Raw genomic sequence first — 27,878 nt, forward strand, 5'->3', positions numbered from 1 at the left:
AGCATCTTACAAAATCGTAAGAACCCTAAACTCTTCACCCTGCTTCCCAGCTAGATGCCTGAATTAAGGTGGGGCAAAGCACTCACAAATTCATTCTTCCCTACCTGATTTACTAATTCTCATTAGCTTTAAGTTTGTTTATTCTCATCATAAATTCTGAGAGCACAGAACTAGATAACTCCCTTCCTTCCATTTCAGAACTCCAGGAGCCTGAGACAGGAGGCAAGGAAGAGACTCCACACACGGGAGGCTTCAGGGAAACATGGAGATAACAAAGCAACTGACAAGTCATCTATAACCACAAGCTGCTTACACAGCTGCATCCAGACCAGCCTCAGGCAATGATACCATTGAAACTATGGGGACCGGCTCAAAGGCTGGGTGCCAGGAAGCCCCCAGAAGATTCTATGCAACAGGAAAGACAGCTCATGACTGCAGACATGCAGGCACCTGTGCAGCATCTAGCCCATCTCTTTGTCCCTCCAGAAATGCACTCTATTATAAATCTTGCTGTGTTAAGAAAGGAACTGTTGGGGCCAGGTAATGGTGCACCTGGTTGAGCATACATGTTATACTGTGCAAAGACTAGGGCTCGAGTCCCTGATCCTCACCTTCAGGGGAAAAGCTTTGCAAGTGGTGAAGCACTGCTGCAGATTTCTCTCTGTCTCCCTCTCTATCTGCCAATTCCCTCTCTATTTCTGGCCATCTCTACCCAATAAATAAAGATAATAAAAAAATTTTAAGTTAAAAAAAAAAGGTAAGGAAGCAATTGTCCACTCTCAGGTCAGAGTCCTTGCATTTACAGCCTTTTAAAAATTTTTATTTATTTATTTCCCCTTTTTTGTTGTCCTTGGTTTTTTATTGTTGTAGTTATTATTGTTGTTGTTGTTACTGATGTCATAAATGTTAGATAGGACAGAGAGAAATGGAGAGAGGAGGGGAAGACATAGGGGGGAGAGAAAGACACCTACAGACCTGCTTCACTGCCTGTGAAGTGACTCCCAGGCAGGTGGGGAGCCTGGGGCTCAAACCCAGATCCTAAGGCTGGTCCTTGCGAACCTGCTGCACTACCGCCCGACTCCCCATTTGCAGCCTTTTAACAAAGACTTCAACTGGCCTCACAGACTACATGTTCTTTGGGGAATTCTTTCCCCAGGGGACTGAGGAATTAGCTTGGGGTCAGGGACCCCAACTTTGGACTTAAGGTTTATAAGAGGGGAGTGTAAGAGCTCCACCAGAACTGGAATTCCCCCAGCCCTACCAGGGTCCCCTTGACCGCAGTGGTACTGGCAGGCTGTCACAGTAGCTGTCACATGAAACAACATGCCACTTTGGTTTCCTCTTTGAACAGAACTGGACGCTAAGCTCACTTCCCAGTGCCACTCTAGAGCAGAGCTCAGAGCTACAGAACTCTGCTGGGGCAAACCACCACCACCCCAGTTCCAGTGAGCACATTGCAAAACACACACACACACACACACACACACACCTGGCCAAGTCCTCTGGGTTTTGCAAAGGCCTGGGGGAGTTCTGAGTCACCCATATGTCTAGACACCAATTCTGCTGGGGTGTTTGCAGCTCCACTGGACCAGGTTCATTCAGCTTTCTCTCTAAGACACTCTCCACTCCTGTGACCCTGGTGCTTCTCAACATGCCTTGACAGGAAACTAGGGGCAGCATGGGGACTCAGCCCTGGCTAGATAGCTAAGCAAAGACCTGGAGGTGGTGGCCAAGTGTCATGATCCTGGTAGCAATCTGGCACTAGTCAGACTGATTCCTACCCTAGGAAGGAAGGCTAATGGGCCTGGCAGAGCAGGGTCTGCCCTGTTTGTGGTTGGTTGTCCTTAGCTTTTAATTTCCTACTTGTAAAGCATTTATAAACTAGAACATGAGCTTGCTAGCCTGGGCTGCTAGGGTGTTAGGATCCCCTCACTCTTTGGTGAATGGAATAAAACACAGTTGCAGAGGTGGGAGGTCCAAAGTCACATGGTTAGGTAGTGGTGGGGCCAACATGAATTTTGTTTATTTCGTTGTTTTTATTTCTTTTTAAAAAATATTTATTTATGTATTCTTTTTTTGCCCCTTGTTGTCTTTATTGTTGTAGTTATTGATGTCATTGTTGTTGGATAAGACAGAGAGAAATGGAGACAGGAGGGGGAGACAGAGAGGGGAAGGGAAAGATAGACACCTGCAGACCTGCTTCACTGCTTGTGAAGCGACTCCCCTGCAGGTGGGGAGCCAGGGGCTTGAACTGGGATCCTTATGCCATCCTTGTGCTTTGCACCACCTGCGCTTAACCTGCTGAGCTACAGCCCGACTCCTGTTTTTATTTCTTTTTGGTGCTGGACTTGAATCCAAGGCCTTGTATATACAGAGCATGAGTTCTACCTCAGAGTTACAATCCCAGTTACCTTCATGCTCTCTATACTACAGTATCTCCTTTAGTGCCCTCAGAAGCAGCCCATGTACTCAGCATTCTCTACCCCTAACTCCGCCTGCTGTGGGGTCTCATATTTGGGTCTGGGATATATCCCTCCCATTTCCTCCCCAGGATGCTCCCACCCCCCACCCCACCTACTGCTCCCCATTCCTGAGACCAGCAGCTAACCTAATCACCTGAAACATGATGATCTGGATCCCAAAACCCTTCCTTGACTTGATCAAAGTTGGGTCTGGGGTACTTATGGATTCCTGGGTCTCAGCGAGGGTACAGCTGACAGAGAGGCTGGAGAAAGGTCTGGTCACCTGAGCAAAGCACAGCTGGACCTCTTGGTTCCTCCCAAGTCAGGCATTGACCAATTTGGATTCAGGACACAGGGCAGAAGACAGACAAATTTGGACCTGGACTACAGCAACCATCTCAGAAGGACTTGGGGTGCAAGGCAAGAGGATCCAAACTTCAGACACTGCGCTAGAGGCCTTGGGGTGCAAGGGCAGCAGGTTTCCCAGTTGGTTGCCCTTAGGTGCATCTGCCCTGAGCCTAGCTAAGGGCTGGGTGAGTAGTGTTCCCAGAAGCACATATGGGGTCACAGAGGTCACACTGGGGTTGGTTAAAGAGCTGGGCAACTAATGTGGTGACCCAGCCACCCAAGGCTGGGTGCTGAGTGAGCAGAAGTGCTGGGTACTGATGCCTGGGGAAATTAGTAGCTGGACAGAAGCCAGGGGACTGGCCTGGCACTGGAACAGATGGAACTTCTGAGCCTCTTTTTGGGGCTGCAATGGAGCTCTCTGGGTTTGCTGTTGGGTTGGAGATCAGTAACCCTCTACTGATAGCTTCTGGCTCAGTACCCCTGAGACTGGGGCTCTAACTTCCTTGATGACTCTGCACTCAAGTCTTACAGGAAGGATACTCTACCCTTTGTGTGGCGTCCTCAGTCATGGAACACCTGGAAAACTGGCACCACTGGTCTCTGTCACTTCTCCAACCTGGTTACTTCCTGCCTGGCTAGGGAAGTCCTCTCTGGCCTTCTATGAGAGAGGAGGGATTGGAGAGATTCCCAATGACAATATTCATCTCAGTGGCACTATGGCTTTTCTTTTATTTTTTTATTAGTGATTTAGTATTGATCTACAAAATTATGAGATAACAGGGGTATTTTTTTATTTTATAAGTGATGCTAGGAAATGAACTTAGATGTGATATAACCATCCAGCCACCTCCTAACTCAATATATATTTTTAATTTGTTAATAGTTATTTAATATTTATTTACAAATATATAAAATCGGGAGTTGGGTGGTAGCGCAGTGGGTTAAGCACAGGTGGCGCCAAACGCAAGGACCTGTGAAAGGATCCCGGTTTGAGCCCCCGGCTCCCCACCTGCAGGGAAGTCGCTTCACAGGCAGTGAAGCAGGTCTGCAGGTGTCTATCTTTCTCTCCCCCTCTGTCTTCCCTTCCTCTCTCCATTTCTCTCTGTCCTATCCAACAACAATGACATCGATAATAACTACAACAATAAAACAACAAAGGCAACAAAAGGGAATAAATAAATATAAAAAAAATTAAAAAAAAAAATATATATATAATAATAGACCACAGAAAGTTTTTTTTGTGTGTGTTTGTTTTAGAGAATCTGCCCTGTGGTTGCCCTGCATCAGGCCCTGTCATGGTGAGGGGCTGCAACACAAAAATGCAGCTGTCCTGTGGGACAAGGGGCAGGGAAATGTAGGCTCTCAGAAGCACCCAAAGAGGAAGGCCTTGGTGGCCCCCTGGAGGCCATGAAGAGACTAAGACCCATGTCCTTGGCAGGATAAAGAATAAAAGTCTTTCTGTACAAACATTGCTATCTGCCTCTCTCCTGCACTGCCTGTTCACATCTTGTGACTGACTGCCTTGCTCAATGAGACCCAGGTCAAAACCACTGCAGATTTCTGGGGAAACACCCCACCCCACAGACACAGAGGCAGGAAAGGAAATGAATACGCACAACTACTCCCCACTCACTTTCGGGGAACCCTCCTCCATTTCCTGAGTCCCCCTCCCCACCACACACACATCCCCATTGCCAGAAGATCCTGGATCCCCCTATGCATACTTCCACCTACCCCCACTGACACTCCCACTGACCAGATAGCACCACCAGGTGCACAGGGTCACTCAGGTCTGTGCGGCCCGTCTGGCACTGGTAGTCCCCGCTGTCATTGCTGCCAGCCTGGAAGCTGAAGTTAGGCTGCTCTTGGCCGGACACAGAGCTCCCATTGTGAAACCAGTGGGTGGACAGATCCCCAGGGCCTCGGGCTCCCTGGCACATGAAGGTCACTCTGTCATCCCGGAATACACGCACCCATGGGGGCTCGAGGAACAGCACAGCCTTCGGGAGATCTGGAGGGGGGGCGGGCAGGAGAGGATAAAGGTGACATCAGAAAAGGGACCTACCCTAAGTTATCCAACAACCCAAGGCAAAGTGACCTTCTCTTTCTAGTCCATCCCACTCTAGGGGCCCTGGAGCCTGGGACCTTGAGTCTCACTACCTCAGGATGAGGGCAAACATAAAAACATCATAGAGTGGTCTCCTAATCAGCCCTCTTCCCATTCTGTCTCACACTCACATACATACTCTCACATACATACAGTGAGTGACATGCACACAGTCACACACACAACACAGTCACACACTTTCACACACACACACACAATGTCTCTCGCATACACAACCACAGTTATAGAACAAATGCACACACTTATTCACAACCACATTTAGACAAACACACACACACACTCCCAAGGACCAACTGTCTCCTGAGGGACCTCCCCAGGAGCTGACAGAGCCAAGAATCAGGTGTCAGTCTCTCTTAACCTGAGGTCATTCCTGACGATTTAGAAAGGAGGCCCTGAGTGGGGAGACAGAATAATGTTTATGCAAAGAGACTCTCATGTCTGAGCTTCTGAAGTCCCAGGCTTAATCCTTAGCACTACATAAATCAGAGTTGAGTAGTCCTCTGAAAAACAAAGCAAAACAAAACTCTGAGACCTGCACTCACAGTCCTTCCTCATGCCCACCCTCACATCCCCACATCCCTTTCTCAGAGCACATTCTCATACACCCCACCCCAATACCCCTTCCTTACAGCCCCTCCTCACACTCTCCACACTCCTTCTTCACAGTCTCTCCTCACATTCTCACACTTCCTCTTTATAGCCCCTCCAAAGCCTCATCCTCCTAGAGGGGCTGCCTGGCACTGGCTCAGAGGCAGGGCAGGACAGAGCTTACAGTGATATAGCCGCCAACACACACACACACGCACACGCACACGCACACGCACACGCACACGCACACGCACACGCACACACACACACACACACACACACGACCTGCTGTTTGGGGGCAGGACCCAAAGTGGGAGAGGAGCAGGGGTCCAGGCACTTTTTAGAAGCAGTTCTTTCCTGAGTACTGGTTTCTGAAATAGTCCTCATCAGTGGGGTGTTGGGGACCAAGGAAGGGAGAGAAAGTGGGAATGGCACTTACCATGCGTCCCAGATTTCTCAGCCATCCCAGCCAAGGGAGCTGCAAAGACAAAGTGAAGATGGTTGAGGTTTGTGTTGCATCCTCCTAGAACAGCCTCTGACCCACCCTGGTCCTGCTCTTCCTCACTCAGTTCACTTCTCCTCGCCTGTCCTCCTTCAAGTTTGTGTCACCCAATTGTCACATAAGTGTCTCTGTAACTGCACAAATCTGATTGCCACATTGAAGATGCACCAGTTTACTGTATTTCTTTGTTTATTTCCAGATCACTGCTCAGCTATGGCTTATGGTGGTGCTGAACTTAGAACCATGGAGCCTCGGGCATGGGAATCTTTTGCAGAACTGCTATGCCCCCACCAACACCCCCCCCACATATATATACCTCCCATATGGGTCTTTCCATCAACTGGAATCTATTCCAAATTCTTTTTTTTTTATGGTTACATTAAGGAAATGATGATTTATACAACAGTTGTTGTCATGTAAGTATGATTTCCTATCTCCTCATGACAGATGTCCGCACAGCACTCACACCACCAGCGTAAACCATCTTCCACTAACATACACTAGGTCACCAATGCCCACTCAACCCCTCCCACCTCCCTGCTCCCCTCCCAGCCTTGAGAGTTCTTGGCTGCTGGAATAGGCCACACCTAGTCCAAGTTTCACACTGTTTTCCCTTTCTTTCCTGGTTTCTTTAGCTCCACCTCTAACAGTCCAGATACTTTCATTTAAAAAAAATAGAATAATAATCACTTTCCCTGGACCTCAAATAAAATTCCAGAAGTATTTCCCTGTTGTCTATCACAAACTGTCCTCACCCCTTCCCTCCTATGCATTAATTCTCTGCAGTTCTGGACTCTGCCCCTACTTGTTCTTTAAAGTATTTCTTGTGAAAATCATCAATGACCTCTGCCTGGTCAAATCAGTGACACACTATTTTTTTCTTTCCTTCCTTCCTTCCTTCCTTCCTTCCTTCCTTCCTTCCTTCCTTCCTTCCTTTCTCTCTCTTTTTTTTATTGGATAGAGACTGAAAGAAATTGAGAGGGGAGAGGGAGATAGATAGAGACAGAGAGACACCTGCAGCACTGCTTTAACACTGCTGAAGCTTTCCTCTACAGTGGGGACCAAGGGCTTGAACCAAGTCCTTGTGCACTGTAATGTGTGTGCTTCACCAAGTGTGCCACCTGGCCCCTGACTCCATACCTCTCCACCTCCTCTCTCTCTCTCTCTCTCCTCTAGAGTTGCTTTTCAGTTACTCATGCCCAGAATCTGCTCTTTCTCTCTCCCTAGCCTCTGCCCACTCTGTGTAGTGCTTGATGCTTGTTCATCTAACTCTGTGCTGGAATCCATCAGCTTCTTCTCTCCATGGTCCCCAACTTCCTCACACTTACTTGTCTCCCCACTTATTTTTTTTTTTTTAAACTTTTTTTTTATTAATTTTATTTTTTTGAGAGAGATACAGAGAGAGAGAGAGAAACACCAGAGCACTGCTCAGCTCAGGCTTATGGTGGTGCGGGGGATTGAACCTGGGACTTCGGTCCCCACTTATTTTGTATTCCCTCCCCCCCAACCTTCCACAGAGAAGCTAGAAGCTATCTTTAAAAAGTCAACTCTGAGCTAGGGAGGTAAAGCAATACTTGTGAGAGTACAAGGCTTGCAAGCTTGCAAGCCCAGGTTCACTCCCTGGTATTGTCATAATCTGGTGTTGAGTAGTGCTCAGGTATATCTCTTAAAAATAAATAAACATATTGGGGGAGATGGGATGCAGAGATCTGGTGGTGGGAATTGTGTGAAGTTGTACCCCTCTTATCCTATGGTTTTGTCAATGTTTCTTTTTTATAAATAAAAATTTAAAAAAATAAATAAACAGTGGTCTGGGGAGGTGACACAGTGGATAAGGCTTTCGGGTTCTCAGGCATGAGACCCTGCTTCAATTCCCTGCAGGGCATGTACATGTGCGATGCTCTGGTTCTTTTTCTCCCTCTCCTCCTCTCTCAAAAACAATCTTCAAAATAAACAAATGGTAGTCAAGGGGACAGCTCAGCCAGTAGAGCATGTGCCTTCCCATGCACGTGGTTTGAGTTTGAGTCCTAGAACCACATGGAAGCACCATCACAGTCCTAGGGGTAACTCCAGTGCTATAGGGTCTCTCCTACTCTGTCCTTCTCTACCTGTAGGGAAGAAGAGTAGGAGGAAAAGAAAGGTAGACTGGAGACCAGCGAAGTCATGCATGCACAAGGTCCCAACAAGGAAAAAAAAATAAGTAAATAATCCTTTTTATGAGAGAGAGAGAGAGCTATAAAAAGGAAGACATGGGAGGCAGGTGGTAGTGGAGCGGGTTAAGCGCACATGGCACAAAGTGCAAGGACCTGCATAAGTATCCTGGTTTGAGTACCCAGCTCCCTACATGCAGGGGGGTAAAAAAAATCAACAAGACACGTATACATGAGCTGTGTCCAGCTGAGGATCTAACCCAGTGAGGCCTCTGAGAACTGGGCAGATGGAGAATGGTAATTATAACTGAGAAATAGGGTGGCGAAATATTTATCCTCTAACTTCTATTTCTCTTGGGAGGAGGATGTCCCCTCAAATCTAGAACAACCTTGTACTTCTGGCCTACTTTTTGTGCAAAGACTGAGCAAATCCCCACCAATTCAGGAAAAAAAGAATCCAAAGACAATAAAGTGCACAAGTCAATTAATTAAAAGTCAGATCAGCAATCCAAGAGCACAGGTCTTACAGGCACAGGTCCTGAGTTCTATTTGATTCCTTCTCTATCATTAGAAGATAAGGCATTCCATTTTCTTTAAGACTTTATTTATGTACTATTGAGAGAGATGGGGGGGAAGCCAGAGTATTATCATTCTGGTATATACACTGCTAGCAATTGAACTCGGGACCTCATGCTTCAATGCCCAATATGTTATCCACTGTGCCCCTCCTAGACCCAAAAATTCCATTTCCAAAAATCAAGTCTGATAGAGCTACTGCCCTGCCTCACAAGCTGCCCCAAGCTCCAAGGCCCAGCCCCCCTGTGTTTCCTCCTCCAACCTGATCAGCAGCCCCCATCACCCCCTGCCCTGGAGCTCAATTCTGCAAGCTTGGAGCTTTCCTCTGTGCTGATCCCTTCACCCTGCACAGGCTTCCTGTTGTCTTATCAAACTCAGCGTTAGCACTCCAAGGCCACCTGCTAGGTAAGCTCTTTGCGCATCATCTTGTCCTTCCCCATGATATCTTTATCAGAGCATCCTGTTTACGTAGTCACAGCCCTCCCAGCTTATATTTATTTCCTTTGAGTTTGGCCACTTAGTGGTCATACCTGGAAACAGAATGTAAACTCAATAAAATCAGGAATCATGTTAATCTTATCCACCAGGCTTCTGGAAGTTTCTCTGAGATAAATCCAGGAGTGGGGAGAAGAGACCTCAAAGTAGTAGAGACAATAGAAAAGTGAAGGAGAGGCCATGACATTGAGAAGCAGTTAGCAGGCAAAAAACGAGGGGTGGGGTGGGTAGTAGGAAGGAAGTGGTTCAGTGCAAGGGTACCTGCCTTTCATCCCAGAGGCCCTGGGTTTGATCCCACTGCCATGTGAGAGCAATGAAGACAAAAACACATGTGTAAGGCCTTTGGTCTGATTCCTAGCACCACAAGGGGAGGGGAGGGGAGAGGAGGGGAGGGGAGGGGAGGGGAGGGGAGGGGAGGGGAGGGGAGGGGAAGGAAGATAGGGCTGAGGAAATGGCTCCACTGGTAGAACATGGGACTTTCATGCCTGAGTTTCTCAATTCAATCCTAAGTATGTTGTGTGCCAGACTTTTCTCTCTCCCTCTCTCTCTTTATCTCTTGTGAAATGTTCTCATGTGTATTTTAAAAAAATAACTTTTAAAGAAATCTAGGAGATAGCTCAGCCTAAAACATAGCTATTATGTGGCCTGGGAGGTGACACAATGGATAAAGCACTGGACTCTCAAGTATGAGGAGCTATGCTGAGGCTCTAGTTTTCTCTTTCTCTCATTGTCTCTTTCTTATAAGTCCATAAATAAATTTAAAAAAAATAAAGCATACAATTCAATCACTAAAGAGGTTAGATGGTGGCACATCTGGTGAGCACACATGTTACAATGTGCAAGGAACTGGGTTTGAGCCCCAAGTCCCCACCCATAGGGGAAAGTTTTGTGAGTGGCAAAGCAGTGCTGCAGGTGTCTCTCTCTCCCTCTCTATCACTCCTTCCCTCTCGATTTCTAGCTGTCTCTACCCAATAAATAAAGATAATTTAAAAAATTGTTTAGATCCCCATGATCACTAAAAAAGGTAAACTGAGAGAACTTGATACTTTAAAAGATATGTTTCTTTGTTAGTAAGAGAGGGAGAGAGAGAACCAGAGCATCACTCTGGCATATGGGATGCCAGAAGTTGAACCCAGGACCTCATGCTTGAGAGTCCAACACTTTACCCTCTGTGCCACATCCCAGGCCCAGCATTTGACTCTTGAGGGGATTTGAGGAAGATATAAGGGGTGGGGGAAAATGACAATCACAAATGCTAGGAGAGTATTTGCTAGATGAGTGAGTTGAATTCTGAACACATCCTGCTTCTTAAGGCAGCAGATCAATTTTGGGGTGTCCATGTAGCAAGTGGCCCTAGGAGCCAGGATCTGAGATGGAGTTGGGGACTTAATGACAGAAGTGCTGGGTCAGGGGGAACCTGAGTGTGGAAGGCTGGTGAGGGATGGAGTGGTTAGTTGGTAGGTGAAAGCAGGAAAAGAAAAATAATGGGGTGGGGCATGAGATAGCTCACTTGGATAGCACACTGCTTTGCTATGTGCATGACCCAGGTTGAAGCAATGGGGAGAGTGGTAGAAAGGACAAGTCTGATCCTTAGGGGTGGGGGGGTTGGGTGGATGATATCAGAACAGCTCAGAGGCATTTTAGGAGGTGCAGAGGTGGGCCTGGGGGAACTCATGCCTTAACCTGCTGCAAAGGTTCAATAAAAAGAAATTGGGGCCAGTCAAGCCTCTGTTAGAGGGTGATAAATGAATCATCTGGTATAAATAATTAAATGGTGGCCCCCATGAGAAGGGAGAAGGCAGCAACCTGGGAGGTGGCACAATGGATGGAGCACTGAAACTTTAAGCATGAGGTTCTGAGTTTAATACCTAGCAACCTATATGCCTGAGTGATGTTCTGGTTCTCTTCCTCTCCCTCCTTCTCTCTCATTAATAGAAGGGGCTGGGCAGTAGCACACTTAATAGTGTGCACATATTACAACACATAAGGACCTGGGTCCTAGCTTCTGAACAGCCCCCTCCCACCTGTGGGACGGGGCATGGGGCAGGGGGAAGATTCACAGTGAAGCAGTTCTGCAGGTGTCTCTCTTTATCTCTCACTCTCTATCCCTTTCCCATTCCCTCCCAATTCATCTCTGTCTCTATCCAAAATGAATAAAGTAAAGGAAAAAGGAGAAGAATGGAGAAGGCAGAATGGTCACTGGTGACAAAGTAAAAGGATGGGCAAGTTAATTTTTGAAGGTAATTTTTTTTCTCTTTTTTGTTTACTGTTTATTTATTTATTTATTCCCTTTTGTTGCCCTTGTTTTATTGTTGTAGTTATTGTTGTTTTAATTGATGTTGTCATTGTTGGATAGGACAGAGAGAAATGGAGAGAGGAGGGGAAGACAGAGAGGGGGAGAGAAACATAGACACCTGCAGACCTGCTTCACCGCCTGTGAAGCAACCCCCCCTGCAGGTGGGGACCAGGGGCTTGAACCAGGATCTTTATGCTGGTCCTTGCGTTTTGCGCCACGTGCGCTTAACCCGCTGCTCTACCACCTGACTCCCCAGAAGTTAATTTTTTTAATAGAGTCAGAAAACTAGAGTTAATTATTTTTTTAAAGAGAGCTAGAGAGGAGATTTCCAGAGGCGGGGCTACGAGCAGCAGCAGATCTGTTTCTCTCCTTTCCCGGATCAACTAGGAAAACCAAAGGACCGAAACAAGACAGGACTAGAACAACTTCAGCAGCCCACCAAATCACTGGTGAGTGCAAACACGTGTGGCTGGTGGACAGAGAGAGGCACCTAGGGAGAGATTAAGTGGTTTGTAACAGTCCGGCAGTTTATCAGTTGAGACATCACCTCCAGTCTGTTCCACCAACAAGGGGATGGCTGAAGGGAGGAGAGTACTCCCCTGAGACTCACCAAGTGCAACTCTGAGTCTCCATTGCTAATGCCCTCAGAATCTGGAGCAGCGGCAGGGAGGCCCTGGGCTGACACCAGGGGATGGAGAAACTAACTAGGAAACTAACTAGGAAACTCAGGAGAAGACCTCTACCTCCATGGCATAGCATAGCAGTGGGGCTGTGAAAGTCTCTTTGCATAACCACTGGATTATCTCTGCCACACCCTGCTTTATCTCTTGGTCTGGAGTCAGTGATTAAGCTAAGAAGCCTACCTATAGTTTAAAAGCTCCCATAACCTACTGGGAAGAAAAAGAAAAAAAAAAGGCTTTAAGTCACTGAGCTCCAAATCAGTGATTAAAATACTGTTGACACAACTGTAAACTTCCACAACTGTGAACCCTTTAATTACCTTACTTAGACACAAGTCAATCCAGGCAATAGTGATCAGTAATTTGAAAAGCACTAAGAGGGAACCCATAACATAATATATAAAATGGTGAAACCATCAAGAAGAAATATTGGAGAAATAAACCAGGACAAGAGTCTAGCTAAGCCCCCAAAGGGTGAAGCACAAAATGATGAAGTCACAAGAGTGAGTAAAGAGTTTGCAAGAATTGTCAACAGAAATGCAGAAACAACAAATGAGACCTAGAAGAAAACACTAATTATTTCAAGGTTATTAGAGAGCTGAAAGCTGAAATAGCTGAGCTAAGAATACAACTAGCTGAACAAGCTAAAACAGTATCAGAACAGGGTAACAAAATAGAAGAACTCCAGAAAACAGTAGTGGGGAGAGAGAATAGAATTAATGAGGCTGAAGACAGAATTAGCAAGATCAAGGACGATTTAGAGGCAACTAAAAAAGAAGTAAGAGATCTCAAAAAGAGATTAAAAGGTACTGAAAACAACAACAGAGACCTATGGGATGACTTCAAAAGAAACAATATATGCATTATTGGCTTACCAGAGGAAGAAAGTGAGGGAAAGGAAGAAAGCATTCTTCAGGCCATAATAGCTGAAAACTTCTCTAGTCTAGACAACATCAAAGACATAAAGATTGAAGAAGCCCAGAGGGCCCCAAACAGAATTAACCCAGACTTAAAGACACCAAGGCACATCATATTTAGAATGGAAAGGAATAAGGTTAAAGAAAGGACCCTGAAGGCTACAAGAGAAAAACCAAGAGTCACCTACAGAGGAAAACCCATAAGATTAGCAGCAGACTTCTCCACACAAACACTACAGGCCAGAAGAGAATGGCAAGATATCTATCGAGTGCTCAATGAGAAAGGCTTTCAACCAAGAATACTGTCTCCTGCTAGACTGTCATTCAGACTAGATGGAAGCATCAAAACCTTCTCAGACAAGCAACAGTTGAAAGAATCAACTATCACCAAGCCTGCCCTGAAAGAACTTCTGAAAGGTCTCCTATAAACAGTCAGACCACCATAAATAGACCATATATCAGAACACTCTAAAACTCTACAAGAATGGCATTAAAATATCTTCAATCTTTGATATCAATAAATGTCAATGGCCTGAATTCACCTATTAAAAGACAGAGTAGGAAGATGGATCAGAAAACACAACCCAACAATATGTTGTCTACAGGAAACCCACCTAACTCAACAAGACAAACACAGACTCAAAGTGAAAGGGTAGAAAACTATCTATCACACAGGCCAGTGGCCCACAAAAAAGAGGAGGAACAGCTATTCTCATATCTGACACAATAGACTTTAAAATAGATAAGATTTAAAAAGATAGGAATGGATACTACTTAATGCTCAGAGGATCAGTCAATCAAAAGGACTTAATAATTATTAACATCTATGCACCCAATGAGAAGCCATCGAAATACATCAAACGTCTATGGAAAGAGCTACAGCACCATATTAACAGCAACACAGTCATAGTAGGGGACTTCAACACCTTACTCTCTCAACTTGACAGATCACCCAGGCAGAAAATCAATAAAGACAGAAGGGAGCTAAATGAGGAGATAGATAAACTAGTACTGTTGGACATTTTCAGAGTCATTCATCCCAAGAAACTGGAATAAACATTTTACTCAAGTCCACATAGGTCATTCTCAGGGATAGACCATATGTTAGGCAACAAAGACAGCAACAGCAAATTCAAGCGCATTGAAATCATCCCAAGCATCTTCTCAGACCACAGTGGAACTAAACTAACACTTAACAATCAACAAAAGATTAGTAATAGTCCCAAAATGTGGAAGCTCAACAGTACACTCCTTAACAACTACTGGGTCAAAGAGGAAATAAAGGAAGAAATCAAAATGTTTCAAGACTTCAATGAAAATGAAGACACAAACTATCAAAATATTTGGGACACAGCTAAGGCAGTAGTGAGAGCGAAGTTCATAGTGTGCCATATAAGCACACATTAGGAAACAAGAAAAAGCACAAATAAACAGCCTGATTGCACAGCTTAAAGACCTAGAAGAAGAAGAACAAAGGAAACCTAAAGCAACCAGAAGGACAGAAATCACTAAAGTTAAGGCAGAAATCAATAACATTGAAAGTAAGAAAACCATACAAAAGATCAACAAAAGTAAATGTTGGTTCTTTGAAAGAGTGAACAAAATTGACAAACCTTTAGCTGGACTCACAAAACAAAAAAGGGAGAAGGCTCAAATAAATTGGATCGTAAATGAAAGAGGAAATATCACAACAGACACCACAGAAATTCAACATATCATGCAAGGCTTCTATGAACAACTATATGGCACCAAGCTAGAGAACCTGGAAGAAATGGACAATTTCCTAGATACCTACCAACTTCTAAAACTAAGTAAAGAAGTAGATTAATAGGCCCATCACAGCTAATGAAATTGAAACAGTTATCAAAATCTTCCCAAAAATAAAAGTCCTAGACCAGATGGTTTTACAAATGAATTCTACAAAACCTTTAAAGAAGAACTAATACCTCTACTTTTAAAAGTCTTTCAGAAGATTGAAGACACTGGAATACTCCCCGCCAGCTTCTATGAAGCCAACATTACTTTGATACCAAAAGCAGACAGGGACACAACCAAAAAAGATAACTACAGATCAATATCTCTGATGAACATAGATGCTAAAATATTAAACAAAATTTTAGCCAGCCGGATACAGCAGTATATTAAAAAGATTATTCATCATATTAAACCCCAGGCATGCAAGGTTGGTTTAATATATGTATATCAATCAGTGTGATCCACCACATCAACAAAAGCAAGACCAAAAAACACATGGTCATATCAATAGACGCAGAGAAAGCCTTTGACAAAATACAACATCCCTTTAGGATCAAAACACTACAAAAAATGGGAATAGATGGAAAATTCCTGAAGATAGTAGAGTCTATATATAGCAAACCTACAGCCAACATCATACTCAATGGTGAAAAACTGGAAGCATTTCCACTCAGATCAGGTACTAGACAGGGCTGCCCACTATCAACATTACTATTCAATGTAGTGTTGGAAGTTCTTGCCGTAGCAATCAGGCAGGAGCAAGGAATTAAAGGCATACAGATTGGAAGAGAAGAAGTCAAACTCTCCCTATTTGCAGATGACATGATAGTATACATAGAAAAACCTAAGGAATCTAGCAAGAAGCTTTTGGAAATCATCAGGAAATATAGTAAGGTGTCAGGCTACAAAATTAACATTCAAAAGTCAGTGGCATTCTTCTATGCAAACACTAAATTAGAAGAAGTTGAAATCCAGAAATCAATTCCTTTTACTATAGCAACAAAAACAATAAAATGTCTAGGAGTAAACCTAATCAAAAGTAAAAGACTTTTATACTAAAAATTATGAGTCACTACTCAAGGAAACTGAAAAAGACACAAAGAAGTGGAAAGATATTCCATGTTCATGGGTTGGAAGAACTAACATCATCAAAATGAATATACTACCCAGAGCCATCTACAAATTCAATGCTATCCCCATCAAGATCCCAAACACATTTTTTAAGAGAATAGAACAAATGCTACAAATGTTTATCTGGAAACAGAAAAGACCTAGAATTGCCAAAACAATCTTGAGAAGAAAGAATAGAACTGGAGGCATCACACTCCCAGATCTCAAATTGTGTTATAGGGCCATTGTCATCAAAACTGCTTGGTACTAGAACATGAATAGACATACTGACCAGTGGAATAGAACTGAGAGCCCAGAAGTAAGTCCCCACACCTATGGACATCTAATCTTTGACAAAGGTGCCCAGACCATTAAATGGGGAAAAGGAGGGGGGGTCTCTTCAACAAATGGTGTTGGAAACAATGGGTTGAAACATGCAGAAGAATGAAACTGAACCACTATATTTCACCAAATACAAAGGTAAATTCCAAGTGGAACAAGGACTTGGATGTTAGACCACAAACTATCAGCTACTTAGAGGAAAATATTGGCAGAACTCTTTTCCACATAAATTTTAAAGACATCTTCGACGAAACGAATTCAATTACAAAGAAGACTAAGGCAAGCACAAATCTATGGGACTACATCAAATTAAAAAGCTTCTGCACAGCTAAAGAAACTACTGCCCAAACCAAGAGACCGCTCACAGAATGGGAGACGATCTTTACATGCCATACATCAGACAAGAGGCTAATAACCAGAATATATAAAGAACTTGCAAATCTCAACAAAAAGACAACAAATAACCCCATACAAAAATGGGCGGAGGACATGGACAGGATATTCACCATAGAAGAGATCCAAAAGGCCGAGAAACACATGAAAAAATGCTCCAAGTCTCTGATTGTCAGAGAAATGCAAATAAAGACAACAATGAGATATCACTTCAGTCCTGTGACAATGCCATACATCAGAAAAGGTAACAGCAGCAAATGCTGGAGAAGGTGTGGGGTCAAAGGAACCCTCCTACACTGCTGGTGGGAATGTCAGTTGGTCCAACCTCTGTGGAGAACAGTCTGGAGAACTCTCAGAAGGCTAGAAATGGACCTACCCTATGATCCTGCAATTCCTTTCCTGGGGATATATCCTAAGGAACCCAACACACCCATCCAAAAAGATCTGTGTACATATATGTTCTTGGCAGCACAATTTGTAATAGCCAAAACCTGGAAGCAACCCAGGTGTCCAACAACATATGAGTGGCTGAGCAAGTTGTGGTCTATATACACAATGGAATACTACTCATCTATAAAAAATGGTGACTTCACTGTTTTCAGCCAATCTTGGATGGACCTTGAAAAATTCATATTAAGTGAAAATAAGTCAGAAACAAAAGGATAAATATAGGATGATCTCACTCTCAGGCAGAAGTTGAAAAATAAGATCAGAAAAGAAAACACAAGTAGAACCTGAACTAGAATTGGCGTATTGCACCAAAGTAAAAGACTCTGGGGTGGGTGGGTGGGGAGAATACAGATCCAAGAAGGATGGCAGAGGACCTAGTGGGGGTTGTATTGTTATATGGAAAACTGGGGAATGTTATGCATGTACAAACCATTGTATTTACTGTTGAATGTAAAACATTAATTCCCCTATAAAGAAATTTAAAAGATAGAAAGCTAGAGAGAGTAAAAGTGACCACAGCACCAAAGCTTTCTCTAATTCATTGGTGGCCAGGCTCAAACCTGGATCACACACAAAGCATAGCAGAACACTATTCAAGTGAATTATTTCACCAGCTCAGCTTAAATTTTTTGTAAGTAATTCCAGGGTTAAAGTCAGCATGGATGGTAATTCTTACTGAAGCACAAAGATATTTTTGAAGTCGCTGACAGTCATTTATTATGGAGACAGGACAAAGGAGGCAGGGCAGGCCTCTGGGGCCTTAGCATCAATACTGTGACCCAGGGGGCCGGGTTGTAGCACATCTGCTTGAGTGCACATGTTACAATGCACAAGGATCCAGGTTCAAACCCCTGGTCCCCACCTGCAGGGGGAAAGCTTCACTAGCGGTGAAGCAGGGCTGCAGGTGTCTCTCTGTCTCTCTCCTTTTCCCTCTTCATTTCTTACTGTTTCTATCCAATAAATAAAGATAATTTTAAAAAATTTTAAAAAATACTTGTGTCAGCCAGATGCTAAACTAAGACACCACATTTGGTGGGGGGTCAGAAGACTACTACAAGGTGAGTGTTTTCTACAGATTCAAATTACCATCTCAGTTTGAGGGACCCTTATCCTTCCCATGCTGAATAAACGGCAAAAAGGACATTCATTTAGGGGCGAGGGGGATATTTTCTCCTTTCTTTCACCCTGCTTCAGTTTCTCCAGCACAGAGAATTCAGGACTTAGAGAAGACCCTACCAAACTGTGACACCCAACATATCACTGACTGAGCAATTGTCTGTGCTTTTTGCAGGTTCACTCTGGAGTGGGAACTGAGCTTGGGGAAGTAGATATTCCTGCTGAAAGTAGCCCTTGAAAGGACCTCCAGACCCTTGCCTCCCACCCCACACAATGGAATCCTGGCCTCTGGTACACAACTGAAGGGGGGGGGGGGATAGAGATGGCTTAGAAATTAGAGTGCAAGCCTTTCATGAATGAGGCTCTAGGTTCTATGCCTGGCACTGCATATGATGAAGTAGTATTCTGTTCCTGCTCTCTAATAAATAAATGGAACTGAAAGGGAAAAAAAGGGAGGACAGGCAGACAAGGAAGAAATAAAGAGAGAAAGAAAGAGAGAGAGAGAGAAAGAAAGAGAGAGAGAGAGAGAGAGAAAAGGAAATGAGTGGTCCGGGAGGTGGTGCAGTGGATAAAGCAGCAAACTCTCAAGCATGAGGTCCTGAGTTCAATCCCCGGCAGCACATGTACCAGAGTGATGTCTGGCTCTTTCTCTCTCCTCCTATGTTTCTCATTAATAAATAAATAAAACTATTTTAAAAAAAGAAAAGGAAATGAAAGGAAGACAAAGGAGAAAAAGAAAGAGAGAGAGAAAGGAAGACTAAAGTTCCAAAGCTCCCAAGTTCTTTTTTTTTTTTTTTTTCCTCCAGGGTTATTGCTGGGCTCGGTGCCTGGTGCCTGCACCATGAATCCACCACTCCTGGAGGCCATCTTTCCCCCTCTTTGTTGCCCTAGTTGTTGCGGCCTCCTTGTGGTTATTATTGCCATTGTTGACGTTGCTTTGTTGTTGGATAGGACAGAGAGAAATGGAGAGAGGAGGGGAAGACAGAGAGAGAGGGGAGAGAAAGATAGACACCTGCAGACCTGCTTCACCGTCTGTGAAGCGACTCCCCTGCAGGTGGGGAGCCGGGGGCTCGAACCGGGATCCTTATGCTGGTCCCTGCGCTTTGCGCCACGTGCGCTTAACCCACTGCGCCACCGCCCGACTCCCAGGTCCCAAGTTCTATCCCTAGTATCAGCATAAACTAGAGATAAACAGCACTCTAGTCTCTCTCTGTATCTTTCTCTCTACATCTCTCTACCATTAAAATAATTTTTTTTTTAAGGAGGAAAGAAAGACAAGGGAGAGAGAGAAAAAAAAGGAAAGGAAAGGAAAAAAGAAAGATGAGGAAGGAAGGAAGGGAGGGAGGAGAGGAGGGAGGAAAGGAGGCAGGGAGGGAAGAAAGGGAGGAAGGGAGACAAGAAAATTGCCCCCCACCACAGCCTAGCTCCTGGCCTTCTGCTGAAAGACAGGACCCACAAATGTTAACAGTGACTTCAGAAGTACCTTCCCTGGGAATTGGGGCTCCTCTTTCCACATATCCAGAGAATAGGCTTTCACTTTGGGGTGCATTCTGGGGAGCCTGCATCCCCCAAAATGTGTCCTAGAGCTGCCTCTTGCTTCTGAACCAGCCTGACCTCCCCACCCAGAAAGTGGCCACAGTGACATGCAAATTTCTAAGAAAGGAAACACCTGGTCTCCCTTGAATCGTTCAAACCTAGAACACCAGCTGTCTCTTTGAAGCTGGTTGTCACATAGAGGCAGAGTGCTGAGGAGCCTGGGGAAAAGATACTAAATCATCCCTAAATTCTGCTGGTGGAAAGCTTAGCTCATCCCTGCAAGGCTGGTAGACTTGGAACATTATCTACAGCTTTTATCCCCCTACTTCGCCCCACAGCCCTTCTCACCCTGCCCCCCCCCCCCAATACCCCTTCACCTTTACCCCAACTCAGTCTGCTCTATCCCTGGTCACCTCTCCCTCCTGGGGACTCCAACTTACCCAGGATCAGCAGAGTGGTCCAAAGCACCAGAGCTTGGCCTCCCAAACTTTGGAGCCTGCAGTTCTTGGCTAGGCACTGAAGGAACAAGAGACTCCCCATCACCCCCAAGCTGGGCTCCCACATCACAAGGCTTCTCTAAAGGCTTAGTAGAGTCCACCTTAGGGGACAGTCAGATTCCAACATCCAAAAGAGGAAGTTAGAGTGTTGCCTTATTATAGGCCCCTCCCCGCCAACACTCTCCCCCCCCACCTCCTGCCCCTCCCAGAAGATTCAGGGCTTCCCAGAATGTCTGTGCTGGGCCCTGCTCCAAAGTTACAGAAGTTGCAGGAACTAGGGAACAGCATCCTTTTCTTCCTCTAGGGACACAGCTAGACTGAACCTCTGAAGGGAGAGGAGTGGGGAGGAGGCAGTCACTCAGACCCAGCTCAGCACTGTCTATCTTTCTCTAACTCCCCTGCAGACATGGAAGAGAGAAAGGTAGGCTTCTAGGTCCAGTGTCATCTGGAAACCTAGGCCTTGGTGCCTGGACCCCTCCCAAAATTGAACACAGAGCCCATGTGATCATGTGACTCTCTTGAAGCTCAGAAACTCTGACTCACTTCTGGACTGTGTGACATGGCATGCCACAGTTAGTCAAAAGATGGGCACCATTGTCTTCATTGTGCTTTCTCACGCACTCATTCTTTGGACTCCTTTGCCCTTTTAACAAATGTCTCTTGGGGGTGGGGCAAATAGTGGGACACATAGTGCAAAGTCTAAGGACCTATTCGACCCCCCAGCCCCCCACTGGCAATGGAGAGGTCACTTCACAAGCAGGTCTGCAGGTGTCTATCTTTCTCTCCCCCTCTCTGTCTTCCCCTCCCCTCTTGATTTCTCTCTGTCCTATCCAACAACAAGGACAGCAATAACAACAACAATAATAATAATGACCACAAGGGCAACATAAGGAAAAAAATGGCCTCCAGGAGCAGAGCAGAGGATTTTGTAGTGCAGGCATTGAGGTCCAGCAATAACCCTGGAGGCAAAAAAAAAAAAAGTCTCTGGGGGGAGTGGGGTCAGGAAGATGGCCTAATGGGTAATGTGGAATACATGCTTACAAGTTTGAGGTCCCAGGCTCCATCCCCTATACCATATATGCCAAAGCTGAGCAATGCTCTGGCCATCTCTCTCCCACAAAAATCACTCACACCCAGAACACTGATCAACTTCTCTGCATCTGTCCCTTCTATAGCCCATGTCACATTCATGATTCTGGCATGGTGACAGCATGACTTTGGAGAGGTAAAAGAAGCATCACATCTCAGAACTTCTGGCCCTCCTCTCCTCTGTGAGGAGGCAGAGGAGGAGGATCAGAGTCCACGTGGCATCCAGGGCCAAATTGTCCCCATTGTGAAGACCTGCCCAGAGCCCTGTAGAGATATACTGCTCTCTACAGCACTGATGTCCCTGTCTCTGCCCAGCTGTGCACATAAAAATGTCTCTGGACTACGGCAAAAGCTCCCTTGGTGGCAAACTCATCCCCCAGTGAGAACCATTGAACTCAGGTGTTCAGGAGCATTCTAGGGAATTTGTATACATGCATCCTGGGTATCTTGAGAGCCCAGCTTTCTATTCCTGCGATCTGTCTTTATCCCCATCACCACTTCTCCCTTCATCCAACACCCCAAATCAGGGGGCCACTCAAATAGAAACTTCATGCCCAAATGACCCCCTCATGAAAAACAGTATTAAAAATCAAGGAAATGGCATTGTGAAATTCACTGTGCAGTCAGGCTGTGGTCTTCAGAAACCTCAACAGGTCATGTGCTTTTCTTCCTTCCCACCCATCTCTGAATCTGCCCTTATGTGATTTTTCAGGTGAGAAATGTTCCCATCAGTGACAAGATGCCCAAAGAGCTGACACCAGGGCCTTAAAAGAAAATCATCAGGTGCTGGTGAAATAGCTCACTTGGTAATGCACTGCTTTGCTATGTGTGTGGCCCAGGTTCAAGCCTGACCCCCACTACATTGGAGGAAGCTTTGGTGCTGTGGTCTCTTACACCTTCATTAACAAAAAAAAAAAAAAAAAAAACCAAAAAACTATCAGAACCTACTTTCTGGGATAAAGAGATGTCTTAGAGTCATGGAGCCCTAGGTTCAAGCCCCAGCACCATGGTAGAAACACCAGGAACTCAGGGGGGGGGCTAGGTTCCATGGGTGATGGACACCATGAATGGCAGTGTATCTCTGCTTCTTCTATCTCTGCCTCTCTCTGTCTCTCTCTGTCTCTGTCTCTCTCTCTCTCTCTCTCTCTCTCTTTCTTTGCCCCCAGGGTTATTACTGGGACTCAGTGCTGGCACTATGAATCCACTACACCTGCTGGTCATTTTTTTTTTTCATTTTACTAGATAGGATAGAGAGAAATTGAGAGAGGAGGGGGAGATGTAGAGGGAGAGAGAAAGACAGACACCTGCTGACCCCCCCCCCACCCCGCAGGTGGGGAGCCAGGGGCTTAAACCCAGATCCTTGCACTTAATACTATATGTGCTTAATAGAGTGCACCACTGCCCAGCCCCCCCCCTCCATTTCTCTAAGTGAAAGAAAGAAAGAAAGAAAGAGAGGAAGGAAGAAAGAAATTGGGGCCTATCATTCAGTTGTTACTAAACATACACAGAATCTAGAGCTGATTCCCTGTACTCCAAAAAAAGGGGGGGAAAGTTAGTCTCAGAGACATTCTGATGAGTTGTCCAAAATCACATACAGAGCTAGTGGTGGAGCTGGAATATGAAGCCAGGTCCCTGACTCTAACACCTTGATGTTTTCAATACCTGAGCACAGTCTACAAGGACCTCTCAAGAGTGCAAAGCCCTTCAGATGCCTTTGTTCACTACAGGGCAGCTCTAGGGATGAAGACCGAGGAGTCATTGCTTCATTTGTCTATGAATCCCATGTTGGTTTTCTCTGCTTCTATGAATAAACAGGATCCAGAGCTGAATATGAATATGCTTCCTCAGGTGGACTGGAGACCATCTAGTCATTTCATTGAGACAAAAGTTCTGGGTAAGATCTTTACACTAAGACTGAGGAAATAGCTTTCCTGAATAGTGTGCAAGGCCCAGGTTCAAGCTGGGACTCCACTGCATTGGTGCTGTGGTCTCTTATACTCTACCTCTGTCTCTATCTTAAACAAACAAAAAGATCTTTACAGTGACTTATCAAAGGAAATAGTCACAGAGGCAGGGGGACACTTTCAGGGACCCTAAACTGAGTGGGAAATGGGGGTCTCACTTTCCCATCACATGGAGAAAGGACTAAAGAATGAACAGAATGCATACGGATCTCTCTATATTTTATATTTTATTGATTGATTTTTTTTTTTAATGAAAGAGAGATACAGAAAGAGAAAGAGAGAGAAAGAGAGAGATTAGAGTACTGCTCAGCTTTAGTTTTATGGTGGTGCTGGGAGCCTCAGACATGAAAGTCTACTGCATAACCACAATGCTCCCTCCCCAGCCTCATGCAGATCTCTTTTTTAAAGACTTCATAATTTATTTAAGAGAGAATTTGGGGGGCTGGCAGTGGTTTATCTGGTTGAGTACACAAATTACCATACACAAGGACCCAGGTTCAATCCCCCAGTGGTGAAGTAGGTCTGCAGGTGTCTGTCTCTCTGTCCCTCTCCTTCTCTATCATCCTCCTTCCCTCTCAATTTCTGGCTGTCTCTATCTATTAAATAAAGATAATAAGACATTTTTAAATATTTTATTTAGTTACTCATGAAGATAGAAGGAGAGAGAAGGAGAGAGAGAACCAGACATCACTTTGGTACATGTGCTACCGGGGATTGAACTCAGGACCTCATGCTTGAGAATCCAACACTTTATCCACTGTGCCACCTCCCGGACCACAATAAAAAAAATTTTTTTAAGTGATTTATTTAAGAGAGAACTAGATCTTCACTCTGGCACATGCAATGCCAGGGATCATGTCTGATAGTCTAACACTTTATCCACTGCACCACCTCCCAGCTACACATGAGGATCTCTGTAAAAGAAGGCGATTTCATGAGAGGGGTAAACTGGTTTTGAAAACTGAAATTTGAAAAATGAGAAAGGAGAAATCACTGAGAGGGGCTACCTGACATTAAATGTGAATGTCTGGAGGTAGAGACAGTGATAAATGAAAGACCTGGCATTTGGAGAGATGACTCAGTGGCAGAGTACAGGACTTGCAAGTGTGGAGTCCCAACTTCAAATCTTGGCACCACAAGTGCCAGAAAACAATGGTAATGCTCTGTCTTCTACCTATCTATCTATCTATCTATCTATCTATCTATCTTTCTATCTATCTATCTATCTATCTATATCTTGCCACCCCCTATCTCAGTCCCCCCCCTTTTCCTCTCAGAGTGAGAGAACCAGAGCACCACTGTAGCACACACAATGCTGAGGATCTAATTCAGAATTTAATACTTGAGAGTCCAATGTTTTAGCCACTGTGCCACCTCCTGAATTGCAAAATAAACCTTTTTAATAAATCAGAAAAGCCTAGTCATTTCATGTGTGGTCTTTGGATACAAACCCAGATCAAAGCCAAACTGTTACACTTGTGTGATCACAGGGATATTATTATTCAATGTTTCTAACTTTTTTTTTCCACGCAGCACACTGCTCAGCTCTGGCTTATGGTGGTGCCAGCTATTGAATCTGGAACCTCAGAGTCTCGGGCATGATAGTCTGTTTGCATAACCACTGTCTGCTACCTTCTTGGCCCCTATTAGTTCCTTCTAGACTCTTTGACTTTCTCTGTAAAATGGAGATTATGTTGAGTACTTCTTACCTGCCCTCCACAGAAATGGACATATAAATTTGAACTTTGTCATTGAGAGATGTCTTTCTGGGTCCCAGGCCCTGTTTCTGTCACTTTCAGGAGGACCCATAAGTGTCCTAACCTCAACTAGACCCACCTCTAGACACTCTGTGATCCTGGGCCTTCACATCTAAACACGCTGCTTTCTTTACTCACTTGAGTTTTGTTTCTCTTCCCCTGACAGTTTGGCCAGCCCTACAACGGATTCCTGTGATTTTATCAGTTCTCTCAAAGATTTCCTCGTACAACCACTTCCCCAAGCATGGAGCTGCCCTTGGCTACCCTACATTAAGAGCTGAGCCCATCTGCAGCCAATTAAGTGGACCGTGCTGCCCTCCCCATGGCGCCCGGTGTGCAGTGACTGCAAACAGCAGCCTCCTGGGTAGTGTATGCAGCCTGTTGCTTGTATAGGTTGCCCTAAGGGACCCTGGAGACAACCCTTCCTGCTCTGTGTTCATTTTATGCCTGACCTCCTGCTGTTCCTAACCTTAGGCTCCAGACTGGGATGCGAGGTGCTATTGGGAAGCCCCAGGGCACCATGGCCAGAGTCCACATTGGCCAGGTCTTCATGTCCATCCAGCACCAAGCTGCAGAACAAGAGCATGTGATCAAGGCCCTGCGCAGGGCCAAGTTCAAGGTCCCTGGACGCCAGAAGATCCACATCTCCAAGAAGTGGGGCTTCACCAAGTTTAATGCAGATGAATTTGAAGACATGGTAGCTGAAAAGCACCTCATTTCACATGGCTGTGGAGCCAGATACATCCCCAGCCGTGGTCCCCTGGACAAGTGGCAGGCCTTGCACTCCTGAGAGCCTCAGAGGTGTCCCTTAATCAATGACAATAAATAAAGATACTGATTATTTAAAAAAAAAAAAAAGAGCTGAGCCCATAGGAAAGGAAGCCTGGGAGAGGGCAGCCACTCAGGGAGCAGGAAGGGTTGAGCACTGAAGGCTCTGGAGTGAGGGCATCACATCTAACCAGGAAATCGGCATCATTGTGGGAAAGCTTTGCCATCTTCCATAATGTTTAGAAATGCAGTTGTTTTGGTAGCCTATGAGATGACACACTGTACCATGAAATGTTGAACTCTCAGGCATGAGGTCCTGAGTTTGATTTTAGCATAGCACGTGCCAGAGTGCTTCTCTCTTCTCCTACCTCTCTCCCATAAGTAGATACATCTGTGAGGATGATGATGATGATGATGATGTGGTGATGCTACAGTGACCTGGGGTGGCACAGTGGCTAAAACACTGGACTCTCAAGTATGAGGTTCTGAGTTTGATCCCCAGCATCACATGTGCCAGAGTGATGATGCTCTGGTTCTCTCCCCTCCTACCTCTCTTCCGAAAATCAATAAATCTTGGTAGGGGGAGGTTTGGAGAGGTGAGGACACCTTGACTCTCAGAGGGAAGTTCTTGACTCTAAGAGTAAAGTGTTTACTCTTAGAGAGAAGAGGAGAGAGAAGTAATCTTAGGAACAGAGAGCTATTTATCTCTGAGTACTTTGGTCAAAGAGACAATAGAGACCTGCTTGTAGACTCAGCTCAAATGCCTTTGGGCACTTTGCTCCTCTGGGCCTGAGGTTGAGCAGAATGTTCTTCATAAAGAAAGAGAGTCAGAGAGAGAGAGAGAAAAAAAATGAGACACCAAAGCTTCCTCCAAGGTGGTGGGGGCTAAGTTCAAACCTAGGTTGTGCACATGACAAAGCATTGCTCAATCCAGGTGAGTTACTCCACCCACCCTAGGCAGAGTGTCCCCTGTTAGATGGGGCAAAGATTTCCTCGAGACCTGCAGACCTGACCTCTCTCTTACAATTTTTCTTTTTTTTTCTTTTTCTTTCTTTCTTTCTTTCTTTTTCTTTTTTTTTTTTTTTTTTTTTTACCAAAGCACTGCTCAGCTCTAGCTCTGGGCTTATGTGGTACAGGGGATTGAACCTGGGACTTGACGGAGCCTCAGGCATGAGAGTCTGTTTGCATAACCATTATGCTATCTACTCCCTCTCGTAATTTTCAACTTTCTTTAATTTGATAGGACAGACAGAATTTGATGAGGGAAGGTGGATAGAGAAAGAAAACAGAGAGACACACCTGCAGCACTGCTTCACCACTCCTAAAGCTTTCCCCCTGCAGGTGGTGGTGACCAGGGGCTTGAGCCAAGCAGGGTACTGGAGCATAATAACATGTGCACTTAACCAGCTGCACCCCACCTCTCAGTCTCTCCAAGGATTTTTTTGTTTGTCTTTTTGTTTGTTTTCTGCCACAGAAAGCTGGCTGATTCTTTCATGGATCTTGCTTTTGGTCCTTTATCTGAAAAGTCATTCTCAAGGTCATCTAGAGGTCACAACTTTGTTTAGTTGGTTTGCATTCTACATTTAAGTGTATGATCCAGGACTTGGAAGATAGCATAATGGTTATGCAAGAAGACTTTAATCCAAGGGGCCAGGTTCAATCCCCAATACCACCATAAACCAGATGGGAGCAGCTCGGGGAAAAAACAAAAATGTATGACCCTTTCTGGATTTAATGTCTGTGGGAGGCCTATGTTCTGATTCAATTTTTATTATTATTATTATTTTTTAAAGATGAGAGAGCAGAAGGGGAGGATGAGGAGGAGGAAGACCAGAGAATATTATGCCAGGTCTCAAAGTCAGGATCTCATGCTTGAGAATTCAATGTTTTATCCGCTGCACCACCTCCCAGGCCACTAGATTCAATTCTTTTCGATCTTTACATTCATGTCCATGTTGT

At 44.9% G+C, this 27,878-nt stretch overlaps 2 protein-coding genes and 1 non-coding gene across 4 annotated transcripts in view; 2 read left to right on the forward strand and 1 right to left on the reverse strand.

The window, feature by feature from the left end:
• The window catches only part of FCGR2B (Fc gamma receptor IIb), a 29,486-nt gene extending 9,006 nt beyond the window's left edge, over positions 1-20,480 (reverse strand). The window contains exons 1-3 of one of the 2 annotated variants that reach the window (XM_016192668.2): positions 20,285-20,480; positions 5,966-6,004; positions 4,567-4,821 (exon numbers count right to left, since the gene is read on the reverse strand). In XM_016192668.2, the coding sequence (XP_016048154.2) occupies positions 4,567-4,821; positions 5,966-6,004; positions 20,285-20,408 (418 nt within the window). In that variant the 5' untranslated portion in view covers positions 20,409-20,480. The remainder of the gene's footprint in view (positions 1-4,566; positions 4,822-5,965; positions 6,005-20,284) is intronic. The other variant, XM_007533303.3, reaches the window with a different exon arrangement.
• Positions 20,481-21,356: 876 nt separating this feature from the next.
• On the forward strand, positions 21,357-26,272 carry LOC132540307 (large ribosomal subunit protein uL16-like). The gene is made up of 3 exons (XM_060197104.1): positions 21,357-21,360; positions 21,746-21,809; positions 25,626-26,272. The coding sequence occupies exons 1-3, from the start codon at positions 21,357-21,359 to the stop codon at positions 25,939-25,941; spliced, it is 384 nt and encodes a 127-aa protein (XP_060053087.1). The 3' UTR covers positions 25,942-26,272.
• LOC132540598 (small nucleolar RNA SNORA70) lies at positions 25,439-25,572 on the forward strand. The gene has a single exon (XR_009551791.1). It is a non-coding gene; the product is annotated as a small nucleolar RNA SNORA70 (small nucleolar RNA).
• Positions 26,273-27,878: the final 1,606 nt, after the last annotated feature.

The sequence above is a fragment of the Erinaceus europaeus genome, chromosome 9 (genome assembly GCF_950295315.1).
Source record: "Erinaceus europaeus chromosome 9, mEriEur2.1, whole genome shotgun sequence".
NCBI lineage: Eukaryota > Metazoa > Chordata > Mammalia > Eulipotyphla > Erinaceidae > Erinaceus > Erinaceus europaeus.

What these genes read in the sequence shown, in the direction of transcription:
- LOC132540307 (XM_060197104.1), top strand. An exon ending in GGTGGCAAACTCATCCCCCA is followed by an intron (nt 21,810 to 25,625) that starts GTGAGAACCATT and finishes TCCTAACCTTAG; the next exon opens with GCTCCAGACTGGGATGCGAG.